The sequence below is a fragment of the Juglans regia genome, chromosome 13, assembly GCF_001411555.2.
Source record: "Juglans regia cultivar Chandler chromosome 13, Walnut 2.0, whole genome shotgun sequence".
NCBI lineage: Eukaryota > Viridiplantae > Streptophyta > Magnoliopsida > Fagales > Juglandaceae > Juglans > Juglans regia.
The window spans coordinates 6,980,857-6,994,650 of NC_049913.1; the positions used below are offsets into that span (position 1 = coordinate 6,980,857).

The 13,794-nt window shown below is 37.5% G+C and overlaps 1 protein-coding gene across 1 annotated transcript; it reads right to left on the reverse strand.

The window, feature by feature from the left end:
* LOC118344179 (protein FAR1-RELATED SEQUENCE 6-like) lies at positions 1–6,862 on the reverse strand. The gene is made up of 8 exons (XM_035684167.1): positions 6,800–6,862; positions 5,720–6,617; positions 5,247–5,611; positions 4,308–5,147; positions 4,120–4,206; positions 3,973–4,047; positions 3,293–3,327; positions 1–217 (listed from the first exon to the last, which is right to left on the reverse strand). Exons 1-8 carry the CDS (start codon positions 6,860–6,862, stop codon positions 1–3), a joined length of 2,580 nt encoding a protein of 859 aa, XP_035540060.1.
* Between the last annotated feature and the right edge of the window lie 6,932 nt (positions 6,863–13,794).

The following is a 13,794-nucleotide window of genomic DNA, read 5'->3' on the forward strand; positions in this document are numbered from 1 at the left end:
CTAAGCCATCTGCGTCTTCTCCCCAGCCAGAGCCTTGTGTCGTAGTCTTAAGTCTTCTCCACCTTCAGAGCCCTTCTCTTGCATCCAGGCCACATGTCTTCTCCACGAACACACGAATACCCATAGCAGTACTGGTTCCATCCCACGAAGGCCCTTCGCCTTCTCCACGGAATCCCCTCCAGATTCTCCACCCAGATCTGAAGGGGACTTTCGTATTCTGTTTGTGCAAGGTAACCTAATTATTTCAGGTCGTTTAAATCTTTATTATTTGTGTTAACTTTTTATGTGACCTGCAATGCTAGTATATGTATGGTTTTGATCTTGATTATGTTATGTGTTTTGTAGAATTTGGATAATTTGGCTTAGGGGCTGTCATATGCTTTTCATATAATGTTAAAATTTCTGTAGTTGGCTATATAGTTTTTGTTTTGTACTTATAAAACAAAAGTATTTTCTTATACATGTAGAGTTATAGTTTTGCTGCTTCATATGATTTGATGAATTTATTATACCTAACATGTGTTGTCTCTATTATTCTCGGTATATTCCCGATAAATCTTTTATCATATTCATCCATATTTCCCCTTTGACATCTACTGAAGCCCCTAACAAATTTCAGCATTTTCATTACACAAATGTTTTAGAAATCCCCATCCATCAACCTTCCCCTAACCAAATTTCAGCATTTTCCTTTCTCTATTGAAAAGCAGCCAACAAATTGATGTAGATCATGTTTAACTTCAGCTTCTCCCATCATCATCTATTACATATTAATTAGGTTGAATTCTCATTAAGATAATGGATAAAAGTATTTATCCAGTTTTATAGAAATCAGTATAGAATGTCGTCGTCATCAATGTCTTCTACATCGTTTGGAAAACGTTCTTTGGGACAACCATTTTGCTACTGTAAGGAAGAAGTTACATTGAGATACTCAAATACTACAAGAAATCCAGGACGACCCTTCTTAGGGTGTCCAAAATACAACACAGAGGTACATCATTTTTATATCTAACATTTTTATATTAATTTGGTAATTAATATTAAAATGTGTTGTACATCTAACTCTTTTGTTATGGATATAATTACAGGGATTACCATATTGTAAGTTTTTCATGTGGGCAGATAGTAATCAAGAATTTAAGGCCCAACTTACAGAAAAAAATAATGAATTGTTAAGGACGGAGAAAAAGCTCAATCAGATACTTGATGATGTTGAAAATACGAAGACTGAGCTCCGTAAGAGAGCGGATGAAATCGACAAGAGAGAGGTGGAGGTATCCAATAGAGAGATGGTGGTAACCACTAGAGAGATGGTGGTAACCAATAGAGAGATGGTGCTCTTGAAGCGCGAAACTGAAATAAGGCGTTCACACACAAAACTTCGGGTGTATTGGGCTTTTTCATTTGTAGTCTTTTGTTGGTTGGTAGTATTTAAGTAATTGGTGCTTGTAACTGGTTATTTTTGTACTTTAACCGCTGCTCCCTACATGTGATAAGTAATTTAGTATGTAAGTTGTGACTTCTTACTTAGGTTGGTGCTAACTTGTAACTTGTAAAATAACTCATTACTTTTTGTATATATTAACCTGGAAATTTTATTGACTGCATGAATTTAGTGTATCATTTTCTATGTACATATATTTTTTGTGAATGGATTATTATGAGATGACTAGAGCAGGTTGGCACTTGGAGGAAAATACATTATCTTCCTGTTATTTCCATGAATTCTCTGCTCTGCTATTTATTTGCATGAAGAGCTTTTTTTCCCACAGCAAATGGGCATGATGGAAGAAATAGTCTAAATTTAGATTCGACTATGAATGCAATTTTTCCAGCAGCCTGAGTTTCATAAACAATTGATCACAATTTGGTTTAATTTTGGGTCGGAAGATGACTATAGTAATAGCATATGAAGGATAAATGACACCCAAATGTTAAAATGATCATCAATACCATCTTTTAAGAACAAACGCAGAGCTTAAATTGACGTTATTGCAGCAAATTACTTGACTTGATGCAGATATTGGACATGAAAACAAAGCACATTAGATTCGGGGCTTAATACAAGTATATTATCCTCTGAATCCTAAATAGAGCTGGGAATAAAATAAACAAGATGAATCGAACTTGGAGTCCTGAAGTTCTATTTAACATGAAAACAGATATTGGAGTCCTGAAGTATAAATAGAGCACATTAGATTCGGGGCTTAATACAAGTATATAGATCACACAACTTCAACATGTTATGTAAAGTTGTTCTGTTTCAACGTGGATCATTTGAATCCATTTGTGGTAATCTCCTCAAGTCCTCCTTCTGGGCCTTGATTGCAATTCCAAGAGGCGATACAAGTAGAAGCAGAAGAAGTATCAAAGTAGAAATACGTGCCCATAATGGCAAAGTGAATATGTTCTCCAAAATGGCAACAGCAGAGAAACCATTTAAGTGTTTCTTGTCATCCCCCGTGGTTGCTTGTTAAATTCTCACACAAAACATAAGCACAAGGGAGACAAATGTAGGCAACAGAGCAAGCATCAGGATGTATGTGCTTGGCTTGCCCTTGCACACTGTGTCATACACTTGGATTAGTATTGCTCCACTGAGACCAAGAAATCCCTGTCCATCAAAGAAGTTAGAATGGCAAATTTTCATAGGAAAGTATTAGAAGTTCCAAGAAGACAATAGCTGGGAATTTTGTTCATCATTGACTTCACAATGAAAATTAACAACACCTGTACTTCACTATTATAAAAAAATTACTTGTTCAAAAAATTACTTCACAAGGAAACTATTAAATGAAACGCTGAAAACAAACCTTAAGAAACTGAATCCAGCTAAAAAGATTAACTTCATCGATAACTTATTCATCAACTCGAGTTTCATTTTTAGAATTGCATCTGCTGGAGATTTCGAGAAAAAAGTGACTTGTGGAACTATGAATGAACTGAAAGTGCACGAGGGGAAGACCAGAAGGTAGTAGTTGTCTAATTAGTTAGACATGCCATCATTCTAAATTGCTCCACCAACTTTTGCTTGAACAAGAACCTTATATCAGAGTTCAATTGGAATTAAAATGCATTTGTTAAAAATAAGCTATTGGTATCCCAATACTAGGTAGATAACGAACATGGTTTGGTTGTCCCCTACAGTATGTAAAATGATAAAATCCTTTTCTGTGTAAATGGCTATGAAATTAATAATGGAGCAAGCTGTCATGCAGAAGAACCCAACAATATTAGGCCAATGCTGAACTGTTAAATGAAACTATTGTGGAGTCCTGAATATGCATACCTTGTGCTGCTCTGCAACACTTCGCCAACTGCAGACTATGAAAAGAATAGCAGTCCATTCTCAGCATTATGACATGCTGCAATAGTTGTTTGTCAAAGAGCACCAACCCACCAAATATTATCCAAACAGCAGCAAAAACTCGGCACAACAATTAACACAAAATCAATATACTCCAATTTGCTGCTTGCAACACAAAATCAAACATCAAAACCAAAACCAAAACCAAAATGCTGTCACCAAAAAGCAGAAAACAAATAAATCCATATAGAGTCAGAATGAAGAGCATAGCATACATTCTATTCATTCCACAAACAATAATACTATTCCATACAAAGTCTACACAACTTAGTTATATTATCACACTCATCCAACAAAACAATACAATAAATCCACAAATTAAACATGAAATCTACAAAAGTCCTTGAATCAAATCTTTGTACCACAAAAACTCCAATCCATACATCCATTCCCAATAAAATACATTAAATACGTAAACCATAAATAATTGGGAAGATAGGTTTTGAATCATATCATTGGAGCGGTTGTGACCCATCCCACCCCAAGTCAACCGGTTGTGATCCATCCAACCCAAATTGCATCTGCAAAAGAAAAAATATCACAACCTAATTTTCATGTCGATATTAGCATTTAAATACAATAAACTCTTGAGATACACTTACACTCTCTTGACTTGGAATCACTGTTCCTCGGATTTGGGTTCCACTAATGTCAAAGGTTGTGATTTCTTGAACAACCTGATGAGAAATACTCGTAAAAATGTCCCCCAAAATTAGAATTTTAATATAAAAATGTACTTATTAATATACCTGCTGTCCAACATCGGATGCATCCACCTCTGAATGGAAAAATAAAGGTCTCCGTGTGTCCACACATGGTGTATCTCCTCCATCCGGCTAATAATCAAGTAACAAATAAATCCATCAATGTTGTCACATTTCAATTTATTTCTGTTATAAAATCTTAAATAAAAAGACATATATTAAATTCGATCCACCTCTTTGCGTTTTCCTTTAGCTTTTTTCGCTTTGACTTTTCGCATGTCTTTCTCCATCCTGGATGCTCTTCTCAGTGATGGGGGTCTGCCTTTTCCTCGCACAACATGTGGACTGAGTACTTTCTTAGAAGTACCAACTGTAGTTGTGTCATTTCCTGAACAACCAATATTGCTTCCTGTTTGGGTAATCGATGGGTGTTGTTGGTTGGCACGATACAACTTCATCATAGCGTACAACTTAGTCTTCGCATCCTCAGTATGCTCTTTCGAACTCGCAGCATCAGTGATCATCTCATAACAGATATTCAACAGCTCTGAATATCTATTAGAATCTGCCCGTTCTTCTCCTGCATCATAGCTACTACGGATTAATGTGTATCGCCTTTTGATATCCTTTCTCCATCGATCTAAGATGTACCTATCTGGCAAAATTTTAATCTCGTTACATTTGAACACGGCCAAAATGTGCCGACACAATATCCCTCTCATCTGGAATAATCCACAAGAACATTTTGCAGCTGCATCCCCCTCACTAAAGTCCACAGAATATGTAACCACCTTAGTGAACTCCTCGAAACGAACTTCATCCTCTACCAGATAGGTTTTTACCGCACCATCACTCTTATTTAACTTTGGATTCATATCGATGATGCCTGTAATTTGAAGCTGAACTTCTTTGAATTTAGCATTGGTGTACAACTCTTGGAACCTCTTCTCAATTGGAGATCTAGAAATGAAGGGAATCGTGACACTAAACGAGTGAAAGTCTGCAGCATTTTCATTCTCAATCTTTTTCTTCAACGCGTTTTCAAACTGGTCAACAAACTCTTTTAGGTTCGTCTTTGCATGAACATAACCGTCAAAAAAAGCATTCATGCTCTCACTTCGTTGTGTTGTACTCATTCCAGCCCAAAAGTACTCTTTCAAAAAGGCTGGAACCGAATGCTCACGCTCAGCATATAAACTCTGCAACCACGCATTCTCATGCAAACTATACTTAACAATCAACTGTTCCCAACACCTCTCAAACTCTTCAATATTTTGGGTGTCATACACACACTTCATTAACGCATTCTTCATCCCAATTTTATAGGAAGCATAGGAGCCAAGTTTTTCAGGGACTTTCTTCAGGATATGCCACAAGCAAAATCTATGTCGGGTCTCTGGGAAAACAATAGCTATTGCATTTTTCATTGCTCTATCTTGATCAGTGATAATTGATTTCGGAGCTATGCCATCCATACACTGCAACCAGGTCTTGAATAACCACACAAAGGTCTCCGTATCCTCACTAGAAATCAAGCCTGCTCCCAATAAAATTGACTGACCATGATGGTTTACACCAACAAATGGTGCAAACGGCATCCCATATCTATTCGTCAAGTATGTGGTGTCGAATGTGACCACATCACCAAAATATTGGTACGCAGCTCTACTACGAGGGTCTGCCCAAAAGACATTTCTTAACCTCCCATCATCATCTAAATCCATCAATGCAAAGAATCCCGAATTTTTGTACTGCATCCTACAAAAATACTCTCGAAGCGCACCAGCACCACCAGCGCCAAGTCGTAGATGTCTTGCCTTATCGATATAATTACGACAATCTTTTTCCAAAAATGGAAGGTTCTCGAATCCGCCCGCACCAACAACAAGAGATCCGAAGCTCTTATTCATTCGGATGCCAGCCAAATCATTTGTATCTAAAACTCTTTTTACGGAGTCACTCACTTCTCTATTACATCGAAAGAAGCGAGATTTCTTTGGACTCAGGCCGTGGTTATGGATATTATGAACTGTAGTCAACCGAAGCTTTCCATCAGATTTTAAGGCATTGATCTTTGCCTTACATTCTGTTTTTCCGGTCGGGCGTGGGTTGGTGACATTGAAAGTCCTATTACGGGCCTTCCCACCACGAGCACAAGCAAGGGTGACATACCTAACCATCTCATCTTCTCCCCTCTCAGTCCTTTTTGTCATCACCCCAAACCCGCACTTCTTAGCATATTGTTTATAATAACTCATTAAATCTTCAAAGGAGTTAAACTCCATTCCCGACTTTGGCTCCTCAATCATGTCATCACCATCCATTTCAACATTCTGAGATGTCCCCGCACTGCCATCCTCAGTTTCTTGAGGAAGTGGTCTATCCTCATTACTTTCCTCAACTCTACCGGATGTACATTGTGCTTCAGTTTCCCCACCCTCGAGTCTATTATCCTCTGAATCAACTATTCTACTCGTAGCAGAGCTTGTATTGATGAGAGGAATCGGAGGATATATGGCATGTGGGAATGGATAACCAGCATTCTGCAAAAGACAAAGAAATGTGCAATTAAAATCCTGAATTGGAAAAACGAACTTATTCATAAAAACTAATAATGTAATTGATGGTATGTCCTAACATGTTATTGGATTTGCCTTATTGATGAATTTTAAATATCAAGTCAAAACATTCAAATGTAATTGATAGATTAAATTATATAACATACCTCGAATGAGGAATTTGAGTTGGATGGTATTGGCGTGGATGGGTGTTCTTTATCGTTTCCCATGTTGAGAGAGAGCTAAAAGCAAATACTGGATCTACAAAGTAAAAATGCAAATAAGGGCTGCTATAGATATATGGGCTGCTATAGATATTCCTCTATACAAGTATAGAATGTGCAGAAACAACTCATAAATTGACAGTTTATTAGCAGACCTATGACCATACAGATTCATCATTGTCCATCATATATTATGCACTTGTTTAATTAATTTACAGCCTGTCTAAATAGGAGAACTCCTGCTCTATCTACTCTAGGGACTTTCTGTTTTCCTGCTTTTCAACAACAATAATACATCGAAACCTCCAATAATTCGAGCATGTTGAAACGTAGATAACTGGACACGCACCACCCACTCTCTGTTTCACACTCTAGTTTCACTTCCACCCACTCCCACACACTCCCACACAGAACTGGACACGCACGCAGGAAGTCTGATATTAAAGCCAACAAAAATGTGTAACTACAGCAAATGAGAATGTCAAAGAAAACAAACTACACCGACCATCAACAGTTGGCTTCCAACTACATCTTATCCACTGTTTATTTAGATTTCTCAGCAACCAAACGCCACAAAAAATTAAATTTCAGATCAGCAAATGAAGAATAATAATGAAAACGAAAAATAAAACAGATAGATCGAAAAAGATAGTGAAGTTGCCTGTGTCTAGCTTGAAAATTGTCGGAGTCGATTTGCTCGAACTCGCAGTCTCGACTAACCCGCTGTTGGTACAGATCTGAGGCCTAAAATGCTAAACGGACTACTTGAAGCAGTGAGTGAGAAAGGGAGTCGGGGACTGGCAGGAAACGTTGAGGTGGACGCACCCCGTTGTTCTCTCGGGAGAAGATGGAGCTCGACACTTCGGGCCCAGATGAGAGGAGAGGAGAGGACGGAGCTGGGAGCTCGTGATTCTGCAACTCGAGAGAAGAAGAAGCTCGGGCACAATCGTTTTCGTTACCGATGAACGCAACTCAAGATGACGATCTGCGTGCGGGACCGAGGGGCAACAAGACGAGGGAGAGAATCGGGAGTCTGCAATTCCAAAACGGAGAAGACGAGGGAGAGATGCAGTTTCATTTTGATTTCCCGCATTTTTTATTTCGGCCATTTTGTCTTAATTTAATTTATTTTGTTTTGTTTTAATTTATTTAATTTAATGCCACGTCAGCCGCGGGGACGCACCGGGGACGCACCCCGGTTGCCCATAGAATTTCTGATTTATAAATTAACAAGCGAATTGGGTTATTTGCAGTTCTAGCCGGCCCGACATTAATGGTACGATCATCATGATGATCAGGTCAGGTTCATGAAATTAGTGATCAATTACTTCTAAGCCTATTGATCGATCATAAAGAATTTATTTATTTTTTTCAAATTTGCAACATTAATTAAATCCAATGATACTCCTGATCTCATGATACCAACTACTACGAGGCTAGCTAAATATATATTAAAACTCATCATGTTGTCTTCCAACTGATCACACATTAAACGACAATTAAGTTTTTATATATATATATATTTATATTGTTGACCTTCATATATTTATATAAATTAAACGACATCTACTTTTTCTTTTCACCCACATTAGTATATATAGAACTACTACGTCTACGTACTACTAATTCTTACATTGAATTAAAGGTATTGCGCTAGCTAGCTAGCTAGCTAGCTTTTTCTAACCATTCATCTTATATATGAAGACGAGTTTTGAGCACGTCCAAATTAGAAACCTTTCCACGATATTGATCCACGCGTCCTGCTATCACTTAATTTTTCATCTTTTTTAGGGGTTAAAATTATGCTCTGTGACGTCCTCATCAACTAAAAATCATGCACTACTCGACTCGTGGATCATGAGATTCATGACCAATCGGGCAATATCAATATATAAATTCATGAATTCGAGCAAAATCTCGTGAACTTCTCGATCCATTAATTAATGTCTTGACGACTTTGCCATCGTACGTCGATCTTTGTTTATTGCTTTGGCGCAGCTCACGGGATCAGCTCTGCTGCCCATTGGGAGCACAACGATCACATGATGATCTTAGGATTATATATCATGATCGATCGAATATTGATGATGGTCACAACTACTGTTTGTTGTGGACAGTGAAATAACATCAGTACTTCTATATTTATTATATATTTATATATATTTGCTTGGATTAATAAATAATATATACAATTGATGACTTTAGCATGCATAATATCGTACGGTAGTTATGATTAAATATTCATATTATATACTCATTCTTTTTTAACATAATTATTAATGCCGCCCTACCCGGCCCCCATTGTTTTCTTTTTTCCCTTGAAAAAACCAGATATATATATATATATATATATATATAGCTGTTAAATTCACAACTGATGACGTTAGAATACATTGAGTAGTCGTTCATGGAGGCTTCCTTTCGTATGTAATATTTAATATTTATAGTAAATTATTTTATTGTTCTAATTTGCAAATTTATATTAGGAAAATCATGACTTGTATAATTATAGATAAGTGTGCAAGTCCTGCTCGTTCATTTTAAAAAAAATGAACAAATCTGATAACAATTTGAGGGCTGCTAGAGACACAAAAAGATCCTACACACTAATATGACACACTAATAATATTTCATGTATCCTTTTTTTTCATCTCTATTTCTCTCTTCTCCTAGGCATTTCCTCTTCTTTTTTGTTTTTCTCCTTTTTTTTTTTCTTCCCTCTCCCCTCCTCCCATGCTCCCCGTGCCTCTTCCCTCCTCCCCTTTTACCTTACGACGGGCCCTCTCCGCTACTCTCCCCTCCCTCTTTGTTGATTCTCGCATAGACGCCCCCTTCTCCACCACTCTCCTCACTGCCAGCCCCTAATCGCAACCCTCCCAAAGCCATTGACGAGATTCTCTACTCAGTGTTGTCGCCGACGTCTTTTTGGTGACAACCAAGTACCACCGACGACGGATTGTGATTTGACTGTGTGTTTGTGGTGGGCAATGGAGAGGATGGTGAGTGTCAGAGATGGTGGACAATGGGTTTGAGAGTGGGTTTCATTGTGATTTTGAATGGATTGTGATTTGATTGTGGGTTTGTGTTGGATGATGGAGAGGATGGTGGGCGTCGGAGCTGAGGGGGTGGGGAGGGGTTGGAAAAGGGAGAGGGAAGGGGGTAAGAGGGGAAAGGCATGGGGGAGGGGGTAGAAAAGAGAGAAAAAAAAAAGAAGAAGAATAAGAAGAAGAAGTGAAGACGTGGCACATATCAGTGTGTAAGATCCCTTTGTATTTATAGTGTTTTCTTTTATAGTTTAATAGGGAATTTCTTTCTTTCTTTCTTTCTTTTATTTTTTTAAAATACAACACTTTAAAATTATATCTAAGATTATTTTTTTGTATTATTATATATAATCCATTTCGAAATTTCTCTTTTTTGTTGGACACGTCACATTCGATTGTACAAGTAATTTAATTCACAGGTCTTCTATACATAGTCGCCCTATGCAGGCGTCATGCAGTCGGTCAGGCCACGCCACCAAAAAAAAAAAAAAAACATTATTCAAGAACATTATTCTTCTCGGCCTCATTCAATACAAAAACGGAGAACCTTTCCTGGAAATCCATGAAACCCATTTCACTGCGCGAACCAAAACGATATTATGTGCTTAGCGGGTGAAGGCGACGGGAAAGGCCTCCGAAAGAACTTCTTTGGAGTCGCCGACCCTCTCCCTGGAGACGGCGACACACTGCTGGGTAGAGGACTCATGGAAACGTCATGAGGGTAAGGGCTCGGCCAGGAGCTTGGATTGGAGGACCGAGCTGGCATGGTCTTTAATGCTTGCACGTTGACAGCACCATTATTTTCACTGCCGCCACCTTTGCCCTTTGGCTCGTCCAACCATTCAATTGGTTGAAGAAGACATCTCTGGAGAAACCTAAGGCTGAAGGGCAATGATATTGACGGAGGGTCTTCTCGGCACTGTGTGATTATTCTTCTGCTTCTGGGTTGGGCGAGAAAACAGAATGGATTACGTATGAGTAGTGTTTTGTTTCTTTTACTTGTCTGTAACTCTCCTTAGATGGGATTGCAGTGACAATAACATGTTTCATTGTTAACATTTCTTTCATATAATTTGAACTAGGCTTTTGTTGGACTGCCATGTTTGAGATGATCGTTCTTTCGGGCGTTAGGCATCAAAATAAATAAATAAATAAAAATAAAGCAACACTGCATGGGTTCTGAATTGAAAAGCTGAATCGAGATTCGAAAACCAAAAATACAGAAAATAAATAGAAAAAATAGAGGGAAGAAGAAAGAGAAGTGTACGAGAGGCCCCGGGTGAGTTCACGCTTGTAAACGAGCTACTGCAAGTGGACACATCGGAAACAATAGAGTTAGTTTGGAAGAGGGTGATAGCAAGAGCCTCTGTCTTCGCTAATTCTATTGCTACCTTCAATTTTTCCGTAGAAAATAAAATGACAAAACGATGCATTTCACATTTGTCCTCCATTCATCTTTCCCAACGAAATTGAGTCACTTTTTCAGACTAATTATTTAGTCTCTCCAATCTTTCTCCCTTCGTCTTCTCCATAAAATCAACGACCTGCACAACTTTGCCTACCCCTTTTCTTCCCCACATGACGATCCGTACATCTCACCTCTCTCACTCGTTCAGTATGGAAGTTGAAGGCCAACCTTTAATTTTTGACGATCATCACCATCAAAATCAATTTGTCAAAACCTCTCTCCCTGGGTCTCTGCACTCATTTTTACATCTTGCATTTCTTTTTCTTTTGAAGTATGAAGTTTGACTGCAATCCTTTGCAGCTTGGCGACGAACTCATGATTTAAGCGAAGTGCGGCGTGGTTATGGTTCGTTTGCCCTAACTGTATTCAGCATTTTACTTTAATGCATTTTACTTTAATTCATTAATGGGGAAAGACGAAAGCTTGTGTGAAAATGAAATGACCACGATCTAAAGCTAATTTTGAAAAGTGTTTTGGAACTGGTGATTAAAGTGGCAGAGAGATAATAATGCAGCCAATATGCTATTTGCCAACAATGACTTGACTTACCAAAAGCCGGTAGGTAGGAAAGTGTGGTGTAAAGAATATATGAAGGGATGTGAGGTACACGAAAATTAATCCTTTGTTCTTTGTTTTTTGTTTTTTGTTTTATTTTTTTCATTTTTTTATAACAACTATATATTCATTTTATGTATAATTTTCTTATATTTATTTATTTTTTAAAAAGTAAGATATACCGTTTAAAAATCAATTTTTTTACATAATTTTAAAATTTATCTATTTTTTTTTTAAGGAGTACACATGAAAAATAGAAGTTGCATTTCTCATCTCCCTTGCCAATAGAATTTCAACAGGAAACAGGGCTCCTTTTTATGCGCTGATATCATCTATACGTGAACTATTTGCTGCTAAAGCACCCTGATATCATGATCATCGATCTGCTACCGTGTACAAATGATTGCGTGACATATATATATATATATATATATAGATCGTGAAAAATGATATATGGTGGGTATCTAAATGGCTAAAAATGATATTAGCTAGGCAACCAAGATTTTTGGATGGTGTAGTACATAACATTTGGGAAAAGTCATAAATACTGACTTATTCGGCGACTAACATTCTCATCAGTTATGAAAAAAATATAAAAAAAAATTCACTATCACCTTCAAATAAAAAGTTCATGGTAAGTCACTCTTAGAATTTTTCCTTCACATTGTTCTTGTGGAGATCATGTTCCCATAGAAGTTGCCATTACATTCGGGAATTGTATTTGCCAAAATTAGTTCCCGTATTATTGTAGTATGTAAGATTTTTTGCGAGATGAGAACTCGATACTGTATTTTTATGGTAGTAAAGAATTAGGATGCCGATTCTGTATGTGGAAATCATTTTTCACCGAGATACCAACTCCTTGTGTGGATTTTACTGTAATATGCATAGAAATCTACGTACAGTGTACTGAAATGATGTAATTTACTATGTTCTAAGCTATTACAGTTTTAATACCAATGTCTTTATGTTGTATGTAATGAACACTTTTTAATTAATTTGTGTAATTATTTACTTTTACTGTGAACTTTTATATTTAGGTAACTTTTTTTTTCCCTTTTTTCCAATTTGACAAGCGTGCCTTGTCCATTGAGCCACTGCTAATATATCTACTCTATTGTAATAACTAGATATCTAACTAATGAATAGTAATTCTTGTTGTTTTCCATCAACTTTTTCATATTTTACCGTTTAAGTCTATTAACTTTTCATTGTGAGCCACAAGGCCACTGCACACTTAATTAGCTGTCTCAATAGATTTTTCCAATAGCATTTCCTCCTATCCCATTTCACCATTTCCTCTTATCCAAACTCCTCATAGTATGTACCCTCCTTTGTGAAAGCTCGGCAACACCACTTCAAGTAACCACAACCCAGCCACTGCGTAAAGCCACGGCAGTCCTAGCACAACACCTCTATCCCACTCCTCACAGGAAGGCCTGCTTAGATCTCACCGCCATAGCCAGTTAAGATGATTTGTAATAGTTGAAGAAATGATGCTAAGGATAATATTCTGAGTATGGAATATGTTCTAACCGTTAGTGTCTTTTTTTTTTTTTCACCAAGACATCTTGTCATCAACCAATCAGGGATAGGAGTATAAGGCTAAGAGTAGCGAAAATCACCTTCAAGATGCGAGATCTGAAATCCTAGAACCGCGGAGCCAATATTATCCTCTTGAATCGAGTCTAATTTCAGGAACGAAGCAATGAAGTTCCTAGATTTGGATCAAGGTCAGCCTTCATAGAATCGCGAGGTTCTTCATGCGAATGGGATATCTGAGGTTTTCGTCGGGTTAGATCGGACGAATTCTCACACGATGTCATGAGATCCGGTGGGGAGAACAAAGGTAGACACAGACAAAAATAAAA